This window comes from Diceros bicornis, chromosome 8, assembly GCF_020826845.1.
Source record: "Diceros bicornis minor isolate mBicDic1 chromosome 8, mDicBic1.mat.cur, whole genome shotgun sequence".
Lineage (NCBI taxonomy): Eukaryota > Metazoa > Chordata > Mammalia > Perissodactyla > Rhinocerotidae > Diceros > Diceros bicornis.
In genome coordinates, this window is record NC_080747.1 from 81,566 (window position 1) to 104,474 (window position 22,909).

Genomic DNA, 22,909 nt, shown 5'->3' on the forward strand with positions numbered 1-22,909 from the left:
TGCATGCACCCACATGTATGCACATGCACACACATCTGCACACAGTTTCTTTTGTGTGAAGTAAAGGGCACTCCTGCAGCAGGAAAGTCAGACACACCTGGGGTGAGTCCTCCAGTTGTAATCCAACCTCTCTTTTAATCACATCATGGCTCACAGAGAAGCTAATATCTGTGTGATACCCAGGGCAGACAGACAAGCCCTCGGTGAGAGGCGCCTGCAGCCATCTAGGCATGCCGGTCCCTTTGAGGCATGGATGCCCAGGAACGGTCCCATCTGTAAAACACGGCAGTGCCCGCAGTGCGGTTGTGGACTCTATGGGAGGAGAGGGTCTAGCAGCATGAATAAAGGTGCTCGAAAAGTAGGAATGAGGCCAAGAAGAGAGACGCATGTTCCAGGCTCATCAAGAGGACTTCTAACTAAAGGCCTTAGCTCTTATCAGAGAAGCACTGTTGTGCCCTCGGGTGACTGATTCTCACGTTCAAACCCCTCGCCTGCAAGAACCGAATACCCAGAACCATGGCCCACCAGCAAAGAGAAGGAACAGTCTGTGCGAAGCCCCCACATGCGGTCCCACCTCCACGCCGGGCGCTGGTCACCTTCCTCCCTTCTCCCCGCTTCCTTCTGTGGGGATGGGGTGACAGAGCTGAACCCCTCGACCTCCAGCACCGTCAGGGGTTCCCTTCTCCCTGCCTGGGGCCGTGCTGCATCTCGCCTAGGCAGGGCTGGTGCCCCCGCCTCCCCAGCACATCTAAGCCCAGATCTGGGCACCCAGGAGGCCCCCCAGGCAGAAAGGGTCATGGCGTTTGTGGGATTACCTCCCTCCGGAGTATCAGGTGTGAGGGCCTGCTCCACTAGAAGCCAAGTGCCTGCCTCCAGCTGCCCAGGACCCCTGCCACGAGCCGGAGACCTTGAGTGGTACCCCACAGCCCCCATTTCAGGGGATCTGATTTTCCCAGGGGAGGTGGGAAGTCTGAGATCTAAGGAGAGGGGGGCAGAGGTGGGTGAGTCAGCTGGTGTCCTCCCAGGACTCAGTAATCGTCACTAAGAAAGTCTTTGCTGATGACAGTGTTTGCTGGGAATCCGTGTGCACCTGGGGACTGGCAGCTTCTCCCGGGCAGGGAGCGGAACACCATGAGCCTCAGCGAGGAGCAGGTGCAGAAGTTCCTTGACCAGAACCCCAGCTTCACGGACCAGTACTTTGGGAAGAAGCTGAGCCCAGAGAATGTGGCCAGTGCCTGCGTGGATGGGTGCCCGGCGGACTGCACCAGCTTCCGTGAGCTGTGCCAGGTGGAGGAGAGCGCGGCCCTGTTCGAGCTGGTGCAGGACATGCAGGAGAACGTGAACATGGAGCGGGTGGTCTTCAAGATCCTGCGACGCCTCTGCACCATCCTGCATGCTGACCGCTGCAGCCTCTTCATGTACCGCCAGCGCAACGGTGTAGCCGAGCTCGCCACACGCCTCTTCAGTGTGCAGCCCGACAGCGTCCTGGAGGACTCCCTGGTGCCCCCCGACTCCGAGATTGTCTTCCCGCTGGACATTGGGGTCGTGGGCCACGTGGCTCAGACCAAGAAAATGGTGAACGTCGAGGATGTGACCAAGGTGGGTTCTGGACCACACCTCGCGGGTTGGTGAGGGGTTCCCACAGGCCTCATGGGACAGGTCAGCCCACGGGCCATGTGGGGACCCTCAGCTTTCAGGAAGGTGGCCGGGGGGGGTGGGGTGGCAAGTAGAGTGGGGCCCGGCCAGAGCTCCCAGGAAGGAGGGAAGCCCTGGGTTAGCTGGGAGGGTGGCCTGGGAAGGCCCTGCTGTGTCTCCTTGGCCCACAGCTCCCTGGACCAGGGATTGAGGAGGAAGGGGTCAGAGCAGGAACCGGTGGACCTCGGAGCCCCAAGATCACAACCCATAGGAGACCACGCTGCTCACTGGGGAGGGAAAATTTGGGGGTTCTGGAGAAGCAGCAGGGAGACCAGGGCTGGTCCAGGGTGGGTAGGAGGGGTGGACAGCACTGCGTGGAGCTGTGGGATTCAGGAGGACCAGTTCTTGTTGGGCAGGAAGAAGAGAAAGTGCCAATGACCCTGCTGGGTGCGAGCTGGCACACCAGGAGGACAGGTGTCCCCAGGGGGAGAAGAGTGTGGATGCACCAGGGGGACAGGTGTCCCCCAGGGGGAGAAGAGTGTGGAAGCACCAGGAGGACATGGGGAGAAGAGTGTGGACTGGATGGGGGAGGCGATGTTGGTCTGGGGTGCACTGAGTTTGAAGTGCCTGCTGGACGTGTGAGGGGCAGAGGCCCTGAGGTGGATGAGGGGCTCTGAGGAGAAGAAGCATGGAGGAGCAGCCACAGCGAGCAGAAGAGGGGCTGGCTGCCTTCTCGCCTCCTTTCCCTTTCCTACTCCGAGAGGACCCAGCCTGGGAGCTGGAAGCAGGAGCCATCAGCTGGATCAGCCTCTTCTACTTCCCATGCAGGAATCCAGAGGGGATTACCCACCCAGGCCTCCCCCGAAGCAGCCAGTGTCCCCTGGAGACAAAGGGACGAGTGGCCAGGCCCCCAGCCCCGGGTACCTGGGAAGGAAGCAGCCGTGGCTGCAATCCTCTTAAACTTATCTGCTCTAAACAGGCCTCGGTCCAGCGACCTGGATATAGTAATCTCTAGGATTAGCTTCATCTTCACTCTCTTTTTAGGAAATGGGTCACACACAAATCAGAATATCAGGAGCAGGAACTGCCAGGGAAACAGGAAGTTCAACAGTGAGGGGGCACTGAGGGTCTTCCTCCCTCTCCCTCCCACCTCCCTCTCCTTCTCCCCCTCTCTCCCTTCCCCTCCCTCTGCCTCTCCCCCCCTCCCTCTTGTACATTTCCCCTTCTCCTGCCTCCCCTCTCCCTTCCCCTTCTCTCCCTCCCCTTCTCTGTCCCCCATCTCCCTCCCCCTTCCTCCTCTTCTTCCCCTCTCTCTCTGTACCCCTTCTCTATCCCCCCCTTCCTCTCCCCCTCTCTCTCTCCCTACCTCCTCTCCTAGCTACATCTTGTCCCCTCCCTTCTCTGAGTCTGGAATGGTCCTCTCAGCCCCCAGGGATCTATTCTCCAGCTGCCATCCTCCTCCATCCAGAGCTGTGCTGTGGGTGTCTCGTGGTTGCTCCGAGGGTCTGGTTCACTGTGTGGCTGTCCTGGTTCCTGTCCCCCTCACCCCACCCACCCCTCAAGAGCTGTTTTTCCCTGGGGCCTTGACTTCTCAGGACCCTTCCAACCTCCATCAGGACGGCCTCCTCTGATGTCTCCCTGACTGCCCAGCACTGCGGATGCCTCCTCCATGGGACAGGGGCACGGCGTTGGCCTCAATGCTCAGGGCCTCGCTGGGTCTTTCATATATCTCAGGTGCAGTGGAACAGAGACCAGAGTCAAAATCAGCAAACAAGCGAGTTTCCATTAAGTGCGTCACGCAGCCCTAAGCATTGTCAGTGCCAGGTTCATGCATCGTTTTACAGAGGGGAGACAGAGGCAGAGAGTCCCTGTGCTTCACCCTGAGGTGCCGGCACCATCCTCGGAGGGCGTGGGCAGCATGGGGGCCATTTTTGGAGAGCAATGGGTGCCTGTGGTGCTGGGAACCCTTGCACGTGGCAGAGAAAACTGGTGTGTGGTGGCAGGAGGGGGATTCCACAGGGCTATGACACCACCCCACCACCCCTTTGCAGCTCCTAAGACCCCCGAGGGCTTGTGGTGAGGCAGCCTGGCAGAAACTCCTGGAAGGCCCAGGGTAGGAATGTGGCTTGGCCACAGCCGCCAAGCAGGTGGGCAAGACCAGACCCAGGTCCTGGCTCTGTGTTGGCCTCTGACCTACCAACCCAAAGAGCTGTGAGTCCTGAGATTCCTCATTATGGGGGTCCTGTGTGTCACCAAAGCGTCTGGACCCCAGTGGTAGAGACCGGCCCTTATAGGGCTGATGGAAGCAGAGCTGGCGTTAGGGACACGGGTTTGTGGGGAAGCTCCCTGGAGCCAGGACAGTTCAGGCGAGGGAGGAGGGCAGTAGGACTAGCTGTGCCCGCAAAAATGGGTCAGGAGGCACGCGGAGGCCGGAGGGATGCCGGGATGCTAGGTGAGGGATAACGTGGATCTGGGCAGTGAGAATGGAGAGTTGGGGGCACTGCTCCCTCTGACTCTAATGCACATTTGCAGCCCCCAGGCTGGTTAGAGGCAAGTGTGGCTCCAGGTTTCTGGGAGCCTGAGCATCACCTGTTGCCTGCAAGGCCATCCGGGCTCTGAGCAGTGAGGCTCTGGGGCAGCAGGGTCTGATTCAGCAGAGAAGCCGAGTGGGAGCATTGATTTGGGAGACAGTGAAGTAGAAGTGACACAGGCAGGGAGCCCCAAGCTCACTCCTGGGGGACAGAGCCTGAATGGGCACAGGATTCAGGGACTCTCACTGCTGGGGGACAGAGCCTGAACGTGTACAGGGTATAAGGGTGAGGAGTGTGGGTGACCCCAGCCATTAGGTGACTCGGCTCTGAGAGTACAGATCCTGGCCAGAACCTGCCCCCGATGTTTCTGAGGTCTGTTCACCTTGTGCCGAGGGTGTGGTGGGGGCTGGTGAGCTGCCTACAGAGACACCAAGAGGCTGCAGCCAGAGGCATGGGGTGAAGGTCCCCATGCAGTGGGGAGAGCAAGAGGGGGTATCTGGCATGGCGTGAGGGACCTGGGAGCAGTCAGGGCGATGTGAGGTCCCAGGTAGGAGCAGGGGAATGCGTCTGCATAAGGACAGTCAGGAGAGTCCAGGGTAGAGCCAGGAGACGCGGTGGTGCAGCCAGGAAGGCAAGACCCCAGAGCAGCAAGTGCAATGAAGGTGCCCAGAGAGGACGGCAGATGGCGGGGGCTGAGAGCATGGACCCAGTCCTGAGCACAAGAGGAAGATGCCACGGAGGCTCTATCGGTGCTCAGTTCCGACCAGCAGAAAGACCAGGGCAGTGGCTGGGCCAGTGAGGGTCTTGGTGTCCTCACGCAACAGGACGTTGGTGCCACCGCCCAATGCCGCCACCACTGCCAGGGCTTGAGGACTGATTTTCCTTTGACACCAGGAGCCACTGCCTTTCCAGGAATCAGGAAGGAGAAGAGAGGAGAAGAGTCGGGGCCTGCCACCCGCACCCTTTACAAGAGCATCAACACCTGTCCTCGTCCGGCAGGCTTCCTCTGACGTCCCCTTGGGCGGCGAGTCAGCTTCCCTGGGTTGCGCAGGGGCCGAGCAACAGAGGAGGCAGCAGAAGTCACGTGGGGCCAGTCACCCCTCTGTCTGCCACAGGACTTATAGTCCTTGAGTAACCCTGAGAGAGTTCCTTTAGCCATAAAAATAATAATAAAATGTAAGGAGCATTTACAGGGATTCCCTTGCTCAACCAAGTTGACCAGTGAGGAAAGGGGCACGGAGCCATCCCATCCTTGCAGGACGTCACACAGGCGGAAGTCCAGAGCCCAGCCCAGGCCATCTGACTCCAAGCCGTCCACCATGGCCACCACACTGGCTCACTCTGGCCTCGTGTCAATGAGTGTCAGCACCGGAAAGTAGGCGGGTGAGGCCAGGTCATGTCCACTCCGAGGGACAGAGTCCCGGTCACGGGGGAGCCTGGTCCCAGCAACACTCAGCCACCTGGGCCCAGACAAAGCTCAGCTGACCTGTTCCCTGTGGAAACGGAACCAAAGAGCCCCTCAACCGGCCCCGATAGGGGAGAAGCCCCAAGGAGACACTCTAAGACTGGTGGGAGCCACCCCAGGGGCCAGAGGTAAACAAAGGTCTATCATGAGGGCAACGAGCCCCTCGAGAAGACACTGGCTGGAGCGTAGGCCTGGGAGACCCAAAGGGACTAGTGGACTGGTCCTGGGGGTGCAGGCGACCCTCCACCCCAACTCGCACTCACCCTTCATTCAGCCAACACTTATCTTTTGGGAGGAGCCTGAGGGGGCTGCCCAAGGGTGGCTGGAGGCAGGAGGGCTTGGCAGCCTGAACTAGGAGGGGCTTGAGGACAGGTGGACAGGACAGACTCAAGAGGCATCCAGGAGGCCAGCTCGGCCGATAGTGGCAGGTGTGGGAGGACCCCGGTCTGCCCACAGCCCAGGTGGAGTGCAGGGCGGGAGGTGCCTGTGAGGACTCTAAAGAGTCTGCGGATGGAGGACCAGTGGCCATCGGCTCCGAGGGGAGGTGACAGGGACTGAGCCAGGCTGGAGCCCCAAGGACAGGCCGTGTACCTGTGCTGCCTTGGCTCCCGAGGCCCAGGGCAGGGCCAGCTGGGTCTCGGCACTGGCCCAGTGGCAGCCTCCACGGAGCTTAGCCCTGACCCCAGGACCAGGGTGCTAGGGCACACGTGGCCAGGCTGCTCCTCTCGCAGCCCAGAGCCAAGAGGAGGCCCCCAGACTCAGCCCTTCTCTCCAGATGCTCAGATAAGCACAGGTAGCACAGGCGACCACAGAGCAACAGCCTCTCTTTTCTCGCCCTTTGCCTCACAGTGTCCCCACTTCAGCCCCTTCGCTGACGAGCTGACCGGCTATGTGACGAGGAACATCCTGGCCACACCCGTCATGAATGGCAAAGACGTAGTGGCCGTGATCATGGCAGTGAACAAGCTCAACGGCCAGTGTTTCACAAGCGAAGATGAAGACGTGAGTGTCGGGGAGCCCACTGGGCGTGCAGGCATGTGTGTGCAAGCCGCCTCTCTGCCTGAGTCCCTGCGTGGCCCATGCCACATGCACGTCTGCTGCTGTCTGTGTGCTCCTCTCTGTGACCTAGCACCCCAGCTCCTCTGTATCTGTGTCTTCTACGCATCCGTGTGCATCTTCATGCACATGGGCATGTGTGCCCATCCACGGCCCACACGTGCTGAAGTCCATGCTGCACGTGGGGCCCCTCCTCCGGGCAGCCGGTGTCTCTTCCACAAATGTAGACTGGGCATACATCTGAAGACCGGGGTTTAACTCCTGTCTTTACAACTCCTCTTTCAGGTTTTCTTGAAGTACCTGAATTTTGGCACATTGAACCTGAAAATCTACCACTTGAGCTACCTCCACAACTGTGAGACACGCCGAGGCCAGGTACCGTCCTCCCCGGCCTGCCAGGCCTCCGAGCCCGGCCGTGGTGCAGAGCTGTGTGTCCGGGTCCCCTGACCCGTCTGGACGAGGACGGTGGTGCTGCATTCACCTGGGCAGGTCCAGGGCTGGCAGCTGCAGGGACAGGGTTCCGTGGCTTTTGTGGTTGTGGGTGTGATGGATTAGTGTGGCACGCTGCAGGCAGGGAGGCGGTGCCAGGAAGTTCTGCGGCGCCGGAACCTGTGGGAGGCTGGGTCTCCCGCTCCCTGTCTGCTCATCAGCTCACCCTCTGGCCCAGGTGGGTGTGAGCATCTGCAAATGCTGCAGGCACTGCCCTCCTCAGAAGCTGCCTCCAGCCCTCCTTGGAAGGAGCTGGGGTGGATTATGGGTGGACAACCAGAACAGAGGGCCCCGTCGGTCGGTGGCTGAGACCCCGTGGATTCGGGCCCTGGGTACACAGGAGGGCAATCTATTCCAGGGCTGGAATCTGCTTCCCCCTGAGCCAGGGAGGTGTGGGGGCCTGGCGGGAGCAGGGCGGGACCTTGTGTCGTGGGAACAGGTGCGGAGTTGATGGGCACTGGGCGGAGTGCAGGTCCCTCCATGTCCTCCTGCCTCTGAGTCCCCAGCCCACAAGAGCCTCGGAAAAACCATGAGTGGGGTGGGAGAGGAGACAAAAAGGCAGCTACCATCACCCTGGGCCTGGGGCTGAGAAAGCCGTACACAATGTGGCCTTTGGGCTGAGCCTCAGAGGACATCGATGCTGACCTGGTCACTCCGTGCCATCACCGCCTGCTGTTCTGTCTGCATCCTAGCCACTTGCTGTTCTTGTGCTTATCTCAGCACAAGAAAAAGGCTGAGTCTGGGAGCCTCCTCCTGACCCATGGGCTGCGAGAGGAGTAGCCTGGGCAGGCGGTCTGGGGGCAACCCAAGCCCCCTGAGGGTCTCCTGGCCACAGGCCAGCCCTGCTGATAGGCACCTGTGATAAAACCCTCCACAAGGGATACCTCTCTGGGGCCAGGACCATGTGGGGCTAAGGCTGCAGCCCGGGGAGGACGGGGCCCCAGTCCCAGCACTCGCAGTGTGGCCTGTGCAGAGGGGGCAAAGGGAGGACGCTTGAGAGAGAGGAAGGGGCAAAAGGATGCCCAGGGCAGAGGGAAGGGTGTGGCCAGGGCCTGAGGCCATGGAGGACCTGGAAACCAGCGGCCAGTGGGACTGCAGCAGTGGGCTGAGAGCAGGGGCCTCCCAGCAGTCACGCAGAGCTCAGGGCCAGGCTGGGGAGCAACTGAAGGACTGAGGTGGGCGAATGCAGTCCAACTTGCATCTAGAAAGACCACTGGACGGACTGTGCTCTTGGGCAGGAAATCGCTATGAGCCCCACACTGCAGGAATGGGGGTTTGCACGGGAGATTGTCGCTTCTCGCCCATTTATTAATTTGTGTAGTCATTTGTTTATACCAGTCTAGACTCATGGGTGTTTCTCATGCTTTAGGTTATAACCCAGTACGGCTTTATTGACTTTGTTGCTCAGCTTGTTCCCTAAGTCCCCTCAGTTCCACATGGCCACGGAGAGCCTCCTGTGCCCTCTGGCAGGGCTCATCGACCCCATCCTTCTGGGTTGTTTTTTGTTTTGGTTGGTTGGTGAGTGGGTTTTTGGTTTTGGGGGTTTTGCACCTCCTTACTCTCTGGCCACTACATAATGGTCCAGGCTCAATTATGTATTTCCTGCCCAGTCCTGGAATCAGCCATTCCTCAAGGAGCCCTGGCTGCTTTTATTGGAGAATGGTCTTAGAAGCCAAGATCTGGGTGCCGGATGTGCTCATTGCTGCTGGTGTGTGCTAGCATCTAGACCCTATAAGCCAACAGAGAAGGAGACAGATGTGTGCCTACTAGCCCAAGCATAGTCACCTCTATAAATATTTCTGCATGCAACCATCTCTATCTATGTTAAGGTAAACACGGGTTCTTGCTGATGTCTCCAACTCCATCACCACATGCATCATTCTGGCCTCCTCCCCTTGCTGGTATGTAAATTTCCACTCCAACAGCAAGACACCTGGCTCCCAGCATCCCATAACCATTTACTTAATTGTTCAATTCCAGGGTACGTGTATAGCAGTGCCAGAATTGCTAACCTATAGCACCATGGGACACGGCGCTTTATCGGCTGGAGCACAGTGCTGTGTGCAGTTCCTTTTACCTTTACTCTTACAGACTCCTCATTTCCAAAAACACTTAGGTCAGCACCTTTTTCTCCACCCCCTTCCACGAGGTGGTTTCATGCATTTCAATACAGTTAGATTGTCTTGTCAGAGTCCACATTCTTTCTCAGAATCCCCCCCTCTACTAAATGCTTTTTGTATTTGCATATATTAAGTTCCATTCTTTGCGCTGCAAACTTCAATAGGTTTTGACAAATACATTATGACAAGTATCCACCATTGCTATTGGTGGTGCTCTTGAGTGGATTTCAATTCCTAGCAGCCCAGTGGACAGCAGAGCGGAATATCTGGTCTTTTTGTGCCATCCTCTCATCTTCCAGTGGTATATCAGACCATGCTTCACTGCTATTCGTAGCCAATTTTTCATGGCCAATTCTTTTGGAAGTGGGTGGCCAGGTCCTTCTTCCTAGTCTGTCTTAGTCTGGAAGCTCCACTGAAACCTGTCCACCTGCTAGTATGGGAAATCCTGGTAGCATAGCGTTCAGTATCACAGCAAGACACAGCCACCACAGGATGACAACCAACAGAAGGTGGTGTGGTTCCCTGACCAGGAAATGAACTGGGGCTGAAGCAGTGAGAGCACTGAATCTTAACCACTAGACCACCAGGGCTGGCTGTATCCCCCATTCTACATTCATGAAGAATAATTTCACTACCCTAAAAATCCCCTTTGCTCTATCCAGTTATCCCTCCCCACCCCACCTCCACCAAACCCCCAGCAACCACTGATCTTTTTACTCTCTCCATAGTTTTCCTTTTCCAGAATGTCAGGTAGTTGAAAGCATGCAGTACGTAGCCTTTTCAGATTGGCTTCTTTCCCTTAGTAATACGATTTAGGTTTCCTCCACGTCTTTTCATGGCTTGACAGCTTATTTCTTTTTATCGATGAATAATATTTCATTGTCTGGATGGACCACAGTTTATTTATCCATTCAGCTATGGAGGGACATCTTGGTTGCTTCCAGTTTGGGGAAATTATGAATAAAACTGCTATAAACATGTATGTACAGGTTTTTGTGTGGACAAAAGTTTTCAATCCAGCTGAGTAAATACCAAGGGGTGCAATTGCTGGATAATATGGTATGACCATGTTTAACTTTGTGAGAAACTGCTAAAAAGCAGCTGTGCCATTTTGCATTCCCATCAACAATGAATGAAAATTCCTATTGTTCTGCATCCTCACCAGCTTTTGGTATTGTCAGTTGTTTGGATTTCAGTCATTATAATAGGTTTATCTCATTATTGTTTTAATTTACAATTCCCTAATGACAAATGATGTTGAGCATCTTTTCATGTACTTATTTGCCATTTGTATATCTTATTCTTTGGTGAGGTGTCTGTTCAGATCTTTTGCCCATTTTTAAGTTAGGTTGTCTCTTTTCTTATTTTTAGTTTTAAGAGTTTTTTCTAAGTTTTTGGGTACAAGTCCTTTAGCAGATATGCATTTTGCAAATATTTTCTCTAAGGATGTAGCTTGTCTTTTCATTCTCTTAACAGTGTATTGGGTAAAAACAGAAGTCTTCAATTTTAATAAAGTCCAACTTAATTTTTCCCTCATGAATTGTATTTGGGTGTTGTATCTTGAAACTCATCACCAAACCCAAGGTCACCTAGATTTTTTCCTGTGTCATCTTCTGGAAGTTTTATAGTTTTGTGGTTTTACACTTAAGTCTAAATTAATCCTTGTGAAAGGTAAGTCTGTGTCTAGATACTCTTTTTGCATATGAATGTCAAATTGTTCCCACAGCATTTAGTGAAAAGACTAGCCTTTCTCCGTTGAATTGCCTTGCTCCTTTGTCAAACTGCAGTTGACCATATTTGTATGAGTCTATTTCTGCGCTCTCTATTCTGTTCCATTGATCTAAGTGTCCATTGTTTCACCAATACCATACCATCTTGAGCACTATAGCCTTACAGTCTTGTGGTCAAGAATGTCAATTCTCCAACACTTTTTTTTCCTGTGGTATTGTGCTGGCTATTCTGTGGTGCGTTTGTTTGTTTGCTTGTTTGTTTTGTCTTTTCACGTAAATTTTAAAATCTGTTTGTCCATATCCATAAAAGAGCTTGCTGACGTTTTAATTGGGACTGTATTAAATCTGTACATGATGTTGGGAAGAATTGGTGTCTTAACAATAATGGGTCTTCCAATTCATGAACAGAGACTCTCTATTTATTTAGATCTTCTTCGATTTCTTCAGAGTTTTGTAGTTTTTGCATATAGATCCTGTACATTTTTTGTGAATTTGTACCAAAGTGTTTAATTTTTTATGCTAACATAAGTGATATTGTGTTCTTAATTTCAAGTTCTAATTGTTCATTGTTCTTTTTAATTGATTCCTTGGTATTTTCACATAGATGATCATGTCATCTGCAAATAAAGACAGTTTTATTCCTTCCTTCCCAATCTGTATACATCGTATTTCCTTTTCTTGTCTTATTGCGCTTGCTAGGACTCCCAGTACCATGTTAAATATGAGTGGTGACAGGAGACATCCTTGCCTTTTTCCCAACATTAGGAGAAAACATCCAGTGTTTCACCATTAAGTATTATGTTCACTGTAGAGTTTTTGTAGAATTTTATCTAGTTGAGGAAGTGCCCCTCTATTTCTACTTTGCTTAGAGTTTTTATTCTGAATGAGTATTGGATTTTGTCAAGTGCTTTTTCTCCATCAAGTGATATGATTGTGTTATTTTTTTCTTCTTTAGCCTGTTAATATGGTAGATTATAGGGATTTTCAAATGTTGAACCTGCCTTGCATACCTGGGATAAGTCCCACTTGGTCATGGAGTATAATCATTTTTATGTATTATTGGATTGGTTTTGCTAATATTTTGTTAAGAATTTTTGCATCTATGTTCATGAGAGATTTTGGTTTGTAGTTTTTCTTTCTTGTAATGTCTTTATCTGGTTTGGTATTAGGGTAATGCTGGCCTCAAAGAGTGGGTGAAGAAGTATTCTCTCTGCTTCTATTTTCTGGAAGAGATTGTAGTGAATTGGCATAATTTCTTCCCTAAATGGTAGAATTCACCAGTGAATCCATCAGGGACTAGTGCTTTCTTTTTGGAAGATTATTAATTATTAGTCCAATGTCTTTAGTATTTGTAGGTCTGTTCAGATTATTCTATTTCCCCTGGTGTGAGTGTTAATAGTTTGTGTCTTTCAAGATGAAAAATTTATTTCATCTAAGTTATCAAATTTGAGGGCATACAGTTGTTCTTAATAATTATTATTTATTTATTATTTCTTTTCTTCTGCCTGCTTTAGGCTTAAATTGATCTTCTTTTTCTAGTTTCCTAAGATCATATTATTGACTTTGAATCTCTCTTCTCTTCTAATAACTGCATTCAATGCTGTACATTTCCCTCAAAGCACTGCTTTCACTGCATCCCACAAGTTTTGATATATATTACCTCTGATAATTCTCCTTCTTCTGAAGTCTGCTTTGTCTAAAATTAATATAGCTACTCCAGCTTTCTTTTGATTGGTATTAGCATGGTATATCTTTCCTCATCTCCCTTTACTTTTTTTTTTCCAATTATTTTTATTGTGGTAAAATACACATAACATAAAATTTACCATCTTAACCATTTTTAAGTCTACAGTTCAGTGGTATTAAGTACATTCATATTGTGCAATCATCACCACCATCCATTTCCATAACTCTTTACATGTTTCCAAACTGAAACTCTGTCCCCATTAAACACTGACTCCCCATCCCCCTCCTCCCTGGCACCCACTATTCTGCTTTCTGTCTCTATGATTCCGACTACTCTAAGTACCTTATACAAGTGGAATCATACAGTATTTGTCTTTTTGTGACTGGTTTGTTTCACTCAACATAAAGTCCTCAAGGTTCATCCATGTTGTAGCATATATCAGAATTTCCTTCCTTTTTTAAGGTTAAATAATATTCTAGTGTATGAATGGACCACATTTTGCTTATCCATTCATCCATCAATGGACACTTGGGTTGCTTCCACATTTTAGCTATTGTGAATAGTACTGCTATGCATATGGGTGTACCGATATCTCTTTAAAACCCTGCTTTCAATTCTTTGGGGTATATACTCAGAAGTGGAATTGCTGGATCATACAGTAATTCTATTTTTAATTTTTTAAGGAATTGCCATACTGTTTTCCACAATGGCTCTACCATTTTACATTCTCACCAACAGTGCACAAGGGTCCCAATTTCTCCACATTCTCACCAACAGTTGTTATTTTCTGAATTTTTTTTTATAGTAGCCATCCTAATAGGTGTGAGGTGGTATCTCATTGTAGTTTTGATTTGTATTTCCCTAATGATTAGTGATGTTGAGCATCTTTTCATGTGGTCATTGGCCATTCACATATTTTCTTTGGAGAAATGTCCCTTCAAGTCCTTTGCCCATTTTTTAATCTGGCTGTCTTGTTTTTTGTTGTTGAGTTTTAAGAGTTCTCTACATATTCTGGATATTAATCCCTTATCAGGTATGTAATTTTCAAATATTTTCTTCCATTCCATGAGTTGCCTTTTCACTCTGTTGATAGCATCCTTTGATGCACAAAAGATTTTAATTTTCAGGAAATTCAATTTGTCTATTTTTTCCGTTCTTGCCTGTGCCTTTGATGTCATATCCAAAAAATCATTGCCAAATTCAATGTCCTGAAGATTTTACCCTAATTTTTTTCTAAAATTTTTATGGTTTTAGATCTTACGTTTAGGTCCTTGATCCATTTTAAGTTCATTTTTGTATATGGTGTGAGGTAAGAGTCCAACTTTGCTCTTTTGCATGTGGATATCCAGTTTTCTCACCACTCTTTGTTGAACAGACTGTCTTTTCCCCATTGAATGGTCTTGGTACCTTTATCAAAAATCATTTGAACATATGTGTGAGGGTTTATTTCTTGGATCTCTATGCTATTCCATTGGTCTAAATGTCTGTCTTTATGCCAGTACTACACTGTTTTGATTAATGTAGGTTTGTAGCATGCTTTGAAATCAGGAAGTATCAGTCCTCCAGTTTTGTTCTTCTTTTTCAATATTGTTTTGGCTATTCAGGGTCCCTTGAGATTCTGTATGAATTTTAAGATAGGTTTTTCTATTTCTGCAAAAACATCATTGAGATTTTGATATAGATTGCCTTGAATCTGCAGGTCACTATGGGTAGTATTGACATTGTAACAATAGTAAGTCTTACAATTCACAAATTGGATGTATTTATATCTATTTATGTCTTTTTAATTTATTTAAGCAATGTTTTATAGCTTTCATTGTTACAGTAGTACTAGCTTTTATAATTGCCCATGTATTTACTAACATCTTTATTTCTTCATATGGTTTTGTCAACCTAAAAGGCAAATTTTCCTTTACCCTTGAAACGAGTTTATTTGGGAATAACCAAAAGATTTGCAATCCAGGATGTGCATGCTATGGCAGACCATAGGCAACTCTGGAAAACAAAGGAGAGTTGCTATTATAGAGACAAAGGGGGAATAAGGAGGGGCTGTTTTAAGGGAAAGTTTCCATTGGAGGAAAGTAACAGTTCAGGGAGGGAATGGCTCCTCATTGGCCGAGCTGCGGCGTCTCTCATTGGCCGAGCTGCGGCGTCTCTCATTGGCCGGGCTGTTGCCGGGGAAAGAAATCTTCCTTTAGTAGTGAAGCCATTGTCCTTCCTGTTTGGGGTACAGGGCCTTCCCTGTCTGGTCTAGTTGCGGTTTCTGTTACTAATTTCTGCAGCTTTGAGTTACTGTCTAGTGTCCTTCCATTTCACCCTACAGGACTCCCTTTAGCATTTCTTCCAGGGCAGGTCTAGTGTAACAAACTCCCTCAGCTTTTGTTTCTCTGGGAATGTCTTAATTTCTCTTAATTTCACTTTTGGAGGACAGTTTTGCCAGATATAGGATTCTTGGTTGACACTTTTGTTTTCTTTTGGCACTTTGAATATGTAAGTCCACTGCCTTCTGGATCCAAAGTTTCTGATGAGGAATCTGCTGAGGATCTTATTGAGGGTCCCTTGTACGTGGTGACTCACTTCACTTGCTGCTTTCCAGATTCTTTCTGCTTTTGGCTTTTGACAGTTTGATTATAATGTGTTTTGGTCAGGTTTCTTTGAGTTCATCCTACTTGGGGCTTGTTGAGCTTCTTGAATGTTAATATTCATGTCTTTCATCAAATTTGAGGGCGTTTCCAGCCATTATTTCTTCATATATTCTCTCTGCTTGTCCTTCTGCCCTGGGCAGGGTCCAGCCCAGCTCCCTTGAGGCTGTGTTCTGAGCGGCTCTCATTCTGCTCTTGCTTTGTGGCTCCCCTTTCCCCACAAGAGCAGGGAGTGCAGCTTCCTCCCAGCCAAGCCCCTTAACTTCATTGCTGTGAGGACGTTTCCCCAAGTTCTTACCATCAGCAGCTCTGAAACAGTGGCCTCAGGTCAAGATTCAATCCTATCCCACATAGCCCAGGTGTGGGCCTTGGGGAGGCAAGTTTGGGAGCATTTTCTGGGCCCTGCCCACCACACACACTTTCCCCCCAAATGTCTCACCCAGGGGGACCATGTTCCCTCCAGGAAAGTCATATCCCAGGAGAAGCCAGGTTTTTAATTCTCTGCCTGTTGTGTCCTGAGTCCCACCTCCCCCTCCAGCTACCCCCTCTTTTTGGATCCCCTTTATGCATACTGTCTCAGGGTCCCTTTCCTTCTGCATCTCTCATCAGTTCCCCCTGGCTCAGCAGTCAGAGCCATACTTGGAAAGCTTAGGTCATGTACTGGGCGGCCTTCAGTGGCTGCCCTGCAATCCCCTACCTCTCTTTGTGGCTCTCCCCACCCACCACTCCACTCAGCCAGGCTCCTCCATAGGGGCCTGTGCACCTGCTGGTCCCTCTGCCAGGAGCCCCATCCCCACACACCCCACAGCTCCTTTGCGGGGAGATCTCCCCTAACCTGAGCACCCCCACCCTGGGGCCCATTCCCTACCCACTCCCTGCTATATTCCTCTCCATTTACTCATCTCCTGCGGACAAGCCAGGTGGGTTGCTTGCTTTGTCCATGTTCTAGCCCCTCCATTAGAAAATGAATCTAGGAGTTGGTGATTTTTGTCTGTTCTGTTGTCCAGTTATCCCAGACCTAAACCAGGTAATAAATATCATTCCAGCAGATGAATTGCTGACACTTAGGTAACACAGACTATCTGGCAACACATCGTTTGCAACTCCTCAGACCACACACATGTACCGATGTGCTTTAAGTGGGATTCTAAAGTGGACTTCCAGCATTGGACATTCACGTCTCAATTAAGTACTTTGATTTTCCACTAAGACATCACCTAGTCCTGGTAGAAAGTAGTTTCTGAAACCTTACACTCTGAGCGGCATTTTTAAGAAACCTAATTAATTTGCACGAAGCAAAGGCTCTACCTCACAGCTGTTTTTGAAAAGAAAAGTCTAAAATGAATGAAGACTGGCTCCTACATGGCTTGGAGTTAAGCCTGGTGCCTTCCCTTTGTTTTTTCTCTTCCTTGTGCTGTAGGAGAGTGGGCGACTGAGAATTAAGGCAGTTCTCAAGGTAGCACTCATCCCTTCCCTCCCCCAGAACCTTAGCAGCTCTCCAGAGTCCTAACGACCCCTCAGCAGGGCTCTGGCCCCCTCAGACGCTGCTGTCCCCCGTCAAAAACTATCACCCCCCTGTGAACTCTGGCTCAGGAGGTCCCATCAATCCCCTCCTGAAACGTCTCGGCACTTCGGTCAGGTGCAATAGATGCAATAAGGAAACTGTAGGTTTGGCCCCAGGATGTTGGGATTTCTCTCTGATCTACCATATCAAGCTGACCAGTCAGGTTTAGCTGAATGGTTCCCACTGCCCAGCAGTCCATGTTGCACCCAAAGCTGGATGAAGGGCCCCATTGGTGCAGGACTTCGGCCTCCCCCACCTTCCAGGCCGTCCATGTTTCTATGACCCACTGGCTCAGTGTGAAGACCTGAGGACGGGCACTGGCCCCTCCCAGGACAGGGTGAGAGGCCTCCAGTTTCAGAAGGCCACGTAGAGAGCACACGTGCTCAACTGCTGGCCTTATATTCTTGTTAACGTGAACAAGTGGAAATGTTCAGAGTCGGGACATGTGAGTCAGGAAACAGCAAGGAGGGGCTGGCATGCCTCCCCACCCCGGGCAGCGCCGCCGATTTCCATGACCAAGGCCCCCACCGTGACGTCACTGGACAGAGTCAGGAACAGATGTGCTGTAGTATAGACTGTCTTTCCCCCATAAACACCTCAAGAGCGTGAGTAACAGTAAACTGTACTGAAATGACGAGGAAGTGATGAGTTTTTATATTTATTACTTCTGTTTTAATATAATTTTCTTAATTTTTAATTTTACATCATTTAACTTGAATGTTGTGTTTAACAACTGACTCTCAAAATTCCTGAAGATTCTGCAACCAGCTCTCAGGAGCTCACCACCAAACAAGAGCCCTGGGAGCAGAAGCTGCCCAGGGTTCACTGGGGTTAGCTTTCCTGTCTGGCCCCTGCCCTCCAGGCATCCTGACACCTCCCTCCCTAGTATGAGTGTAAGGTTGGGCCTCACAAGGCCAGCCTCCCCCTTCCAGGGGCCTATGCAGGCCTGTGTTTTGTGTCTCCAAATACAATTGGACTCCTCTTGTTTCCAAGGTCACCAGGAGGCCCCCTCCATCACCCCCAGGTTTCGTCTTGAAGCATTAAACAAGAACACGATTAATGAATCCACGAAGGGCAATACTACAGCCCCCTGGCCGACCACACCCTCTTGGTCACTCAAACAGTCACCTGGTGTTTTGTTCACGTAACATGTGTGTGCTGATGACAGCGGCACAGGCTCAGAGTCAAGAAGGGGTTGCCACTCCCTGGGGAGGGGTCAAGGTCTGGAAGACTCAAAAGGTGAGGTATGAGCTGCACCCTGAAAGAGGGTACATGTCCAACATCTTAAAGTTGAGATTTCACATAAGAATCTGGGTTTCTAGCTTCTCTAGAAAGACTGAGCCCCATCGCCTGCCTCTCGAGGCTGCTCCCTGAGGGTCCTGGCCTGCTGATCTCCAGCAGGCAGCATGAGGGCATCAGCCAGGGTTGGGGCTCTCCTTAGCCTGGAGTAAGGGGCAGAGGAGGCTGCCCTGGGAAGAAGATGAGCAACCAGTAAATAGGAGGGGGCTCAGAAGTTCCAAGAGTAGGATCGAGGAAACAGATGAGAGGGTGTCCGGGGGCCCCCAACCGGCACCGCTGAGACACCACAATTCATAGCAGTCAGGACGGAGACAGCCCAGGGCCCGCACATAGGGGAGGGAGGAGCAGACCGTGGAGATTCAAGAAGAACCACCCCAGAATGACACTGGAGAGGCAATGCATAAGGACACTTAGGTGAAGTTCCAGGACACTCCAGGGCCAGTGGTCAGAAGAGCTGTTCCAGGAGGGGTTAGGAGGTACTGACTAGGGGCAGAGGACCTTCAGGGGGCTGGAATGCTCTAAATTCTGACCTAGCGGTGGCTACGCAAGTACATGCTGACGTAAAAATCCATCCAGCCGCATTCCAAAGACGCCTGCACCTTACTCACTGACTGTGTTGGCAGACTCAACTCAGAAAGTTTACAAAGGAAATGGGAAGAAGGAGGAAGGGGAGAGGCCTGGGGCAGGGGGGTGGGGGACCTGCCTGGCTTCAGACCACATGGACACTGACCTAACTGCTGAGCCCCCATTTCCTTCGGGCCATAATAGAACCTGCCTCAGAGCAGTGTCCAGCACATGGTGATTGGTCTCTGGTATGACTGGGGCATGGGAGAGCCAGGGGGTGATGCTCTGCTGGGGATGGAGACAGAGGGGACAGGGTGGAGAATGGAGGAAGTTCTTGCCTAGACACTGTGCTGTGAAGCCTAAACCCTTTTCCTCCTCACTCTATCGCCCTCCTGGGGGGCGGGCTTTGGGAACCAAAGTACTCAGATGGCTCAAAACTTAAATGTACAGCCCAGACACACACACACACACACACACACACACACACACACGCACACCCCGCCAAGCTCCAGCAGGACTAGGGACAGCTGTCCCTGACATCTCTAAGTGCCTGGCTTCCCCCCACCCTGAATCCCCCAACTCTGACATCTCTGATGTGGGTTCTGGTCCTAACTAGGGCTTTGTACACAGGGAGAGCTCAGTGAGTATCTGTGGGATAGACGCACAGGTGGTTAACACACTCACGCCCAGATGCACATGCATGTACACACACACACACACACAGACACACTCACACTCACACATGGGGATCCCGAGAGCCAGGCACTCTTCTGAGAGCTTGACACTTTTAATCTTTCCAGTATCCTGAGGGCAGAATATCATTATCCCATTTTACAGGTGGGGACACGAAGGTCTGCGAGTCAGCCGAGTGTCCTGAGGTCACAGAGCTGGGGAGAGGCGGATCAGCATCCTTACTCACTGTGCACAGGGGAAAGGGTTGAGAGTTCTGTACTGGGCACTTTCATTTCCAGGCCATTAGCAGCCAGGGACTGAGATGTTTAGCCACCAGCTGACGGATGAAGGAGACGCGGTGCAGTGGGTGTGGGTGACCATGGAGTCCCACCCTCCCCTGACATGCATGTGCAGACTTCCTGTGGCAGCTGGCCACAGGACCCATTGTTCAGTCTGCCTCACAGCTGCAAATCTCATCTTCCATGCATTCAACAAACGCACACTGAGCACTCGGGTGCGCAGTGCTGCTCTGGTCACGAAGAAGCTGCACCTCCTGACCTCACAGATCTTGTGGTCAAGTGGGGAAACAATGAGACTGTTCATCTGTGAGATCGGGAAGAAAATGAGGTGCTGCAGATCTGGTTTGGCAGGTGCTCAGGGGGGCCCTCCGGAGAGGACTTTAGGTTGAGACTCAAGGAGGAGAAAGCCCTGGGACGATGGCTGTGAAGGCAGAGGACAGAGCCTGTGCAAGGGCCCTGTAGTCAGTCAGTGAGTGCTGAGGGCACATGGGAGTGCCACGACGGAGAGAGATAGGCAGAGAGGGGACAGGGCCAGGCCACCGGGAAAGCCTCACCCAGCGGTGGAGAGAGGTGGGTGCTGGGCTGCCTCATGGTGGGAGGACTCCAGGGTAGGTGGAGTCTCCAGGACCTTCCCTGCCTGTGACAGCAAAAGGTGGGGGGCTGCAGAGGGTGAGTGGGGCGGGCAGGAAGGAGGCCATGAGAGGAAGGATCAGGAGGAGGAAAGGGCTCACATGGGGCGGTGCTCGTTACAGGCCAGAGACAGAGCGTGGGGCCTGGAGGGACCTGCCTCTGCGCAGTGGCTGCAGAAACTGAGGATCTTGGCCCAGGCAAGCGGGGAGGAGAGCCCTGCGGAGTTAGTCTGAGCCTGGCCGGAAGCCCTGGACAGCAGCCTGGGGCTGGTTGGGGGTCAATGCCCTAGGCAGCATCTGGCCAGGGCCTCACGGAGTGTCAATGAATTGTCACCTAGCTTTGCTGAGACCACAAAAGGACCTGACATCCAGAAAACAAGGAATTCCTATCCTCAGACCCTACTTCTCACAGGCTGATTATGGAGGGCTGGCTTGTCAGAACTTTGCCTTTCAAGTTTGTGGCAACTGATTTTCATTTTCATTCATTCACTTGCCAACTTAAAAAGCAAATTTGCCTCTTATTTTATCTCAAAATGAGTTTATTCAGGAATAGCCAAAAGAATTGTACTGTAGGATGTGCGTGCTCTGGCAAACCACAGGCAAACCCAGAGAACACGGAGGGAGCTGCTTTTATAGAGAAAAGGGGAAGAGGGAGGGGCTGTTCTAAAGGAAAGTCCATCAATGGAGAGTGACAGTTCAGTGAGGGAACAGTTCCTCATTGGCGGAGCTATAGCATTTCTCATTAGCTGGGCTGCAGCATTTCTCATTGGCTGAACTACAGTGTTTCTCATTGTCATGGCTGGGGCGTGTCTCATTGGCTAGGCTGGGGTGTTTCACATTGGCTGAGCTCTGGTATTTCTCATTAGCTTGGCTGGGGCGTTTCTCATTGGCTGGGTGGCAGCGTTTCTCATTGGCTGGGTGGCAGTGTTTCTCATTGGCTGGGCTGGGGCGTTTCTCATTGGCTGGGTTGGGGCGTTTCTCATTGACCCAGACTGTTGCCCGTGGGGAGAGAAATCTTCCTTCAGTAGTGAAGCGGTTGTACTTCCTGATTGCTGTAATTGATGATGTGCCATGGGGTGTGAGAGCTCCCCCTGCAGGCCTTCCCCATCTAGTTTAGTTGGGGTTTCTGTTACTAATTTCCACACACTCATTCACCCACTAGCTCAACGTGAGGCCAGCTCCAGGCAGTGAGTGGCAGGGATGTGACAAAATCTGGAGGCCTTACTTCCCAGAAGGTTGTTTCCAGGGTCCCTGGGTCTGGGAGCTGGTAGTCCTGTGCTGGGATGAAACCCTGGGTGACAGCACTGTTTCAAGACACTGTTGGGAGACACCATCCATCAGTGGCCCTGTGGGGTTCCGTGGTCAGATGCATGAGTGCATGTGTGAGTATCAGGTGTGACAGTTCACACCCACGTGCTTCTGTGGTCACACAGGTGTGTGTGTGTGTGCGCGCGTGTGGCCATGGGCCCACAGGTGTGCCCCCCCAGGTGCTGCTGTGGTCAGCCAACAAAGTGTTTGAGGAGCTGACAGACATCGAGAGGCAGTTTCACAAGGCTCTCTACACCGTGCGGGCCTATCTGAACTGCGACCGATACTCGGTGGGCCTCCTGGACATGACCAAGGAGAAGGTGAGGCCTCAGCTCCCCACGGGCCCCCTGGCCAGCCTCGTCCCACTTCAGCACTGACTCCCTACCTTGCTCCCTTCTCTTCTCTGCCCAGGAATTCTTCGACGTGTGGCCTGTGCTAATGGGAGAAGCCCAGCCCTACTCAGGCCCACGCACGCCCGATGGCCGTGTGAGTCATGTTGGCGGGGGACAGGCCCAGCCCACACACTTCAGTTTCCCTGGCTCCAACTCAAGGATGGGAAGGGGCCTATCCCAGCCCGACCCAGGGTGGGAGAGGGAGGGTGAGAGGAAGGGTGTGGGGAGGCAGGACAGACAGCTGTGGGCCGTCTGTCTGACTGCTCCTGAGGGCAGGCCCCCTCATGCCTGTCTGCCACCTCCTCCTGACTCCAGCCCTGCCTTGCCCTGGGGCCGGGGGGCCTGTGCTGCTCTCCTGATGAGGTGGTCAGCCTGGCTGTAATGACCAGCATCTGTTCTGATTGGCCGATCCTCCAGCTGCCCTGTCCTTACATCATTGTAACATCTCCCCGAGTGGAGCCACTTGTATGTGTGCGTGCACGTGTGCACACAGTGTGTGCATGAGAGAGGCAGTGTGGACAGAGGGTAAGAGCACAGGCAGATACTCCTGCCACTGATCGTGCATGCAGCCTGGGGCATGCTGCACAGCCTGGCCATGCCTCAGTCTCCCCACGTGTCAAATGGGGGTCATAGCAGGGCCCTCGTCACAGGGCGTTGTGAGGATTCAGTGGTCACTGTGTGCCAAGTGTGTGGAAGAGTCCTTGCACAAGGGTGAGTTGTGACCACACCTTGCCATAGTTCCACGAGTGTGTCACAGCTGTACAGGCCTGCGTGGGCAGTGTGCATGTGTGTGAAGGAGTGTGGGGCCCCGTTTGTGTGTGGGCTGG

At 51.7% G+C, this 22,909-nt stretch overlaps 1 protein-coding gene across 2 annotated transcripts in view; it reads left to right on the top strand.

Moving 5' to 3' along the window:
• The first annotated feature begins 1,131 nt into the window (after nt 1-1,131).
• The window catches only part of PDE6B (phosphodiesterase 6B), a 34,661-nt gene continuing 12,883 nt past the window's right edge, over nt 1,132-22,909 (top strand). The window contains exons 1-5 of one of the 2 annotated variants that reach the window (XM_058546475.1): nt 1,132-1,599; nt 6,481-6,633; nt 6,973-7,062; nt 21,870-22,010; nt 22,102-22,176. In XM_058546475.1, coding sequence (XP_058402458.1) covers nt 1,132-1,599; nt 6,481-6,633; nt 6,973-7,062; nt 21,870-22,010; nt 22,102-22,176 — 927 coding nt within the window. Of the gene's footprint in view, nt 1,600-6,480; nt 6,634-6,972; nt 7,063-21,869; nt 22,011-22,101; nt 22,177-22,909 lie in introns of those variants that run through there. The other variant, XM_058546476.1, reaches the window with a different exon arrangement.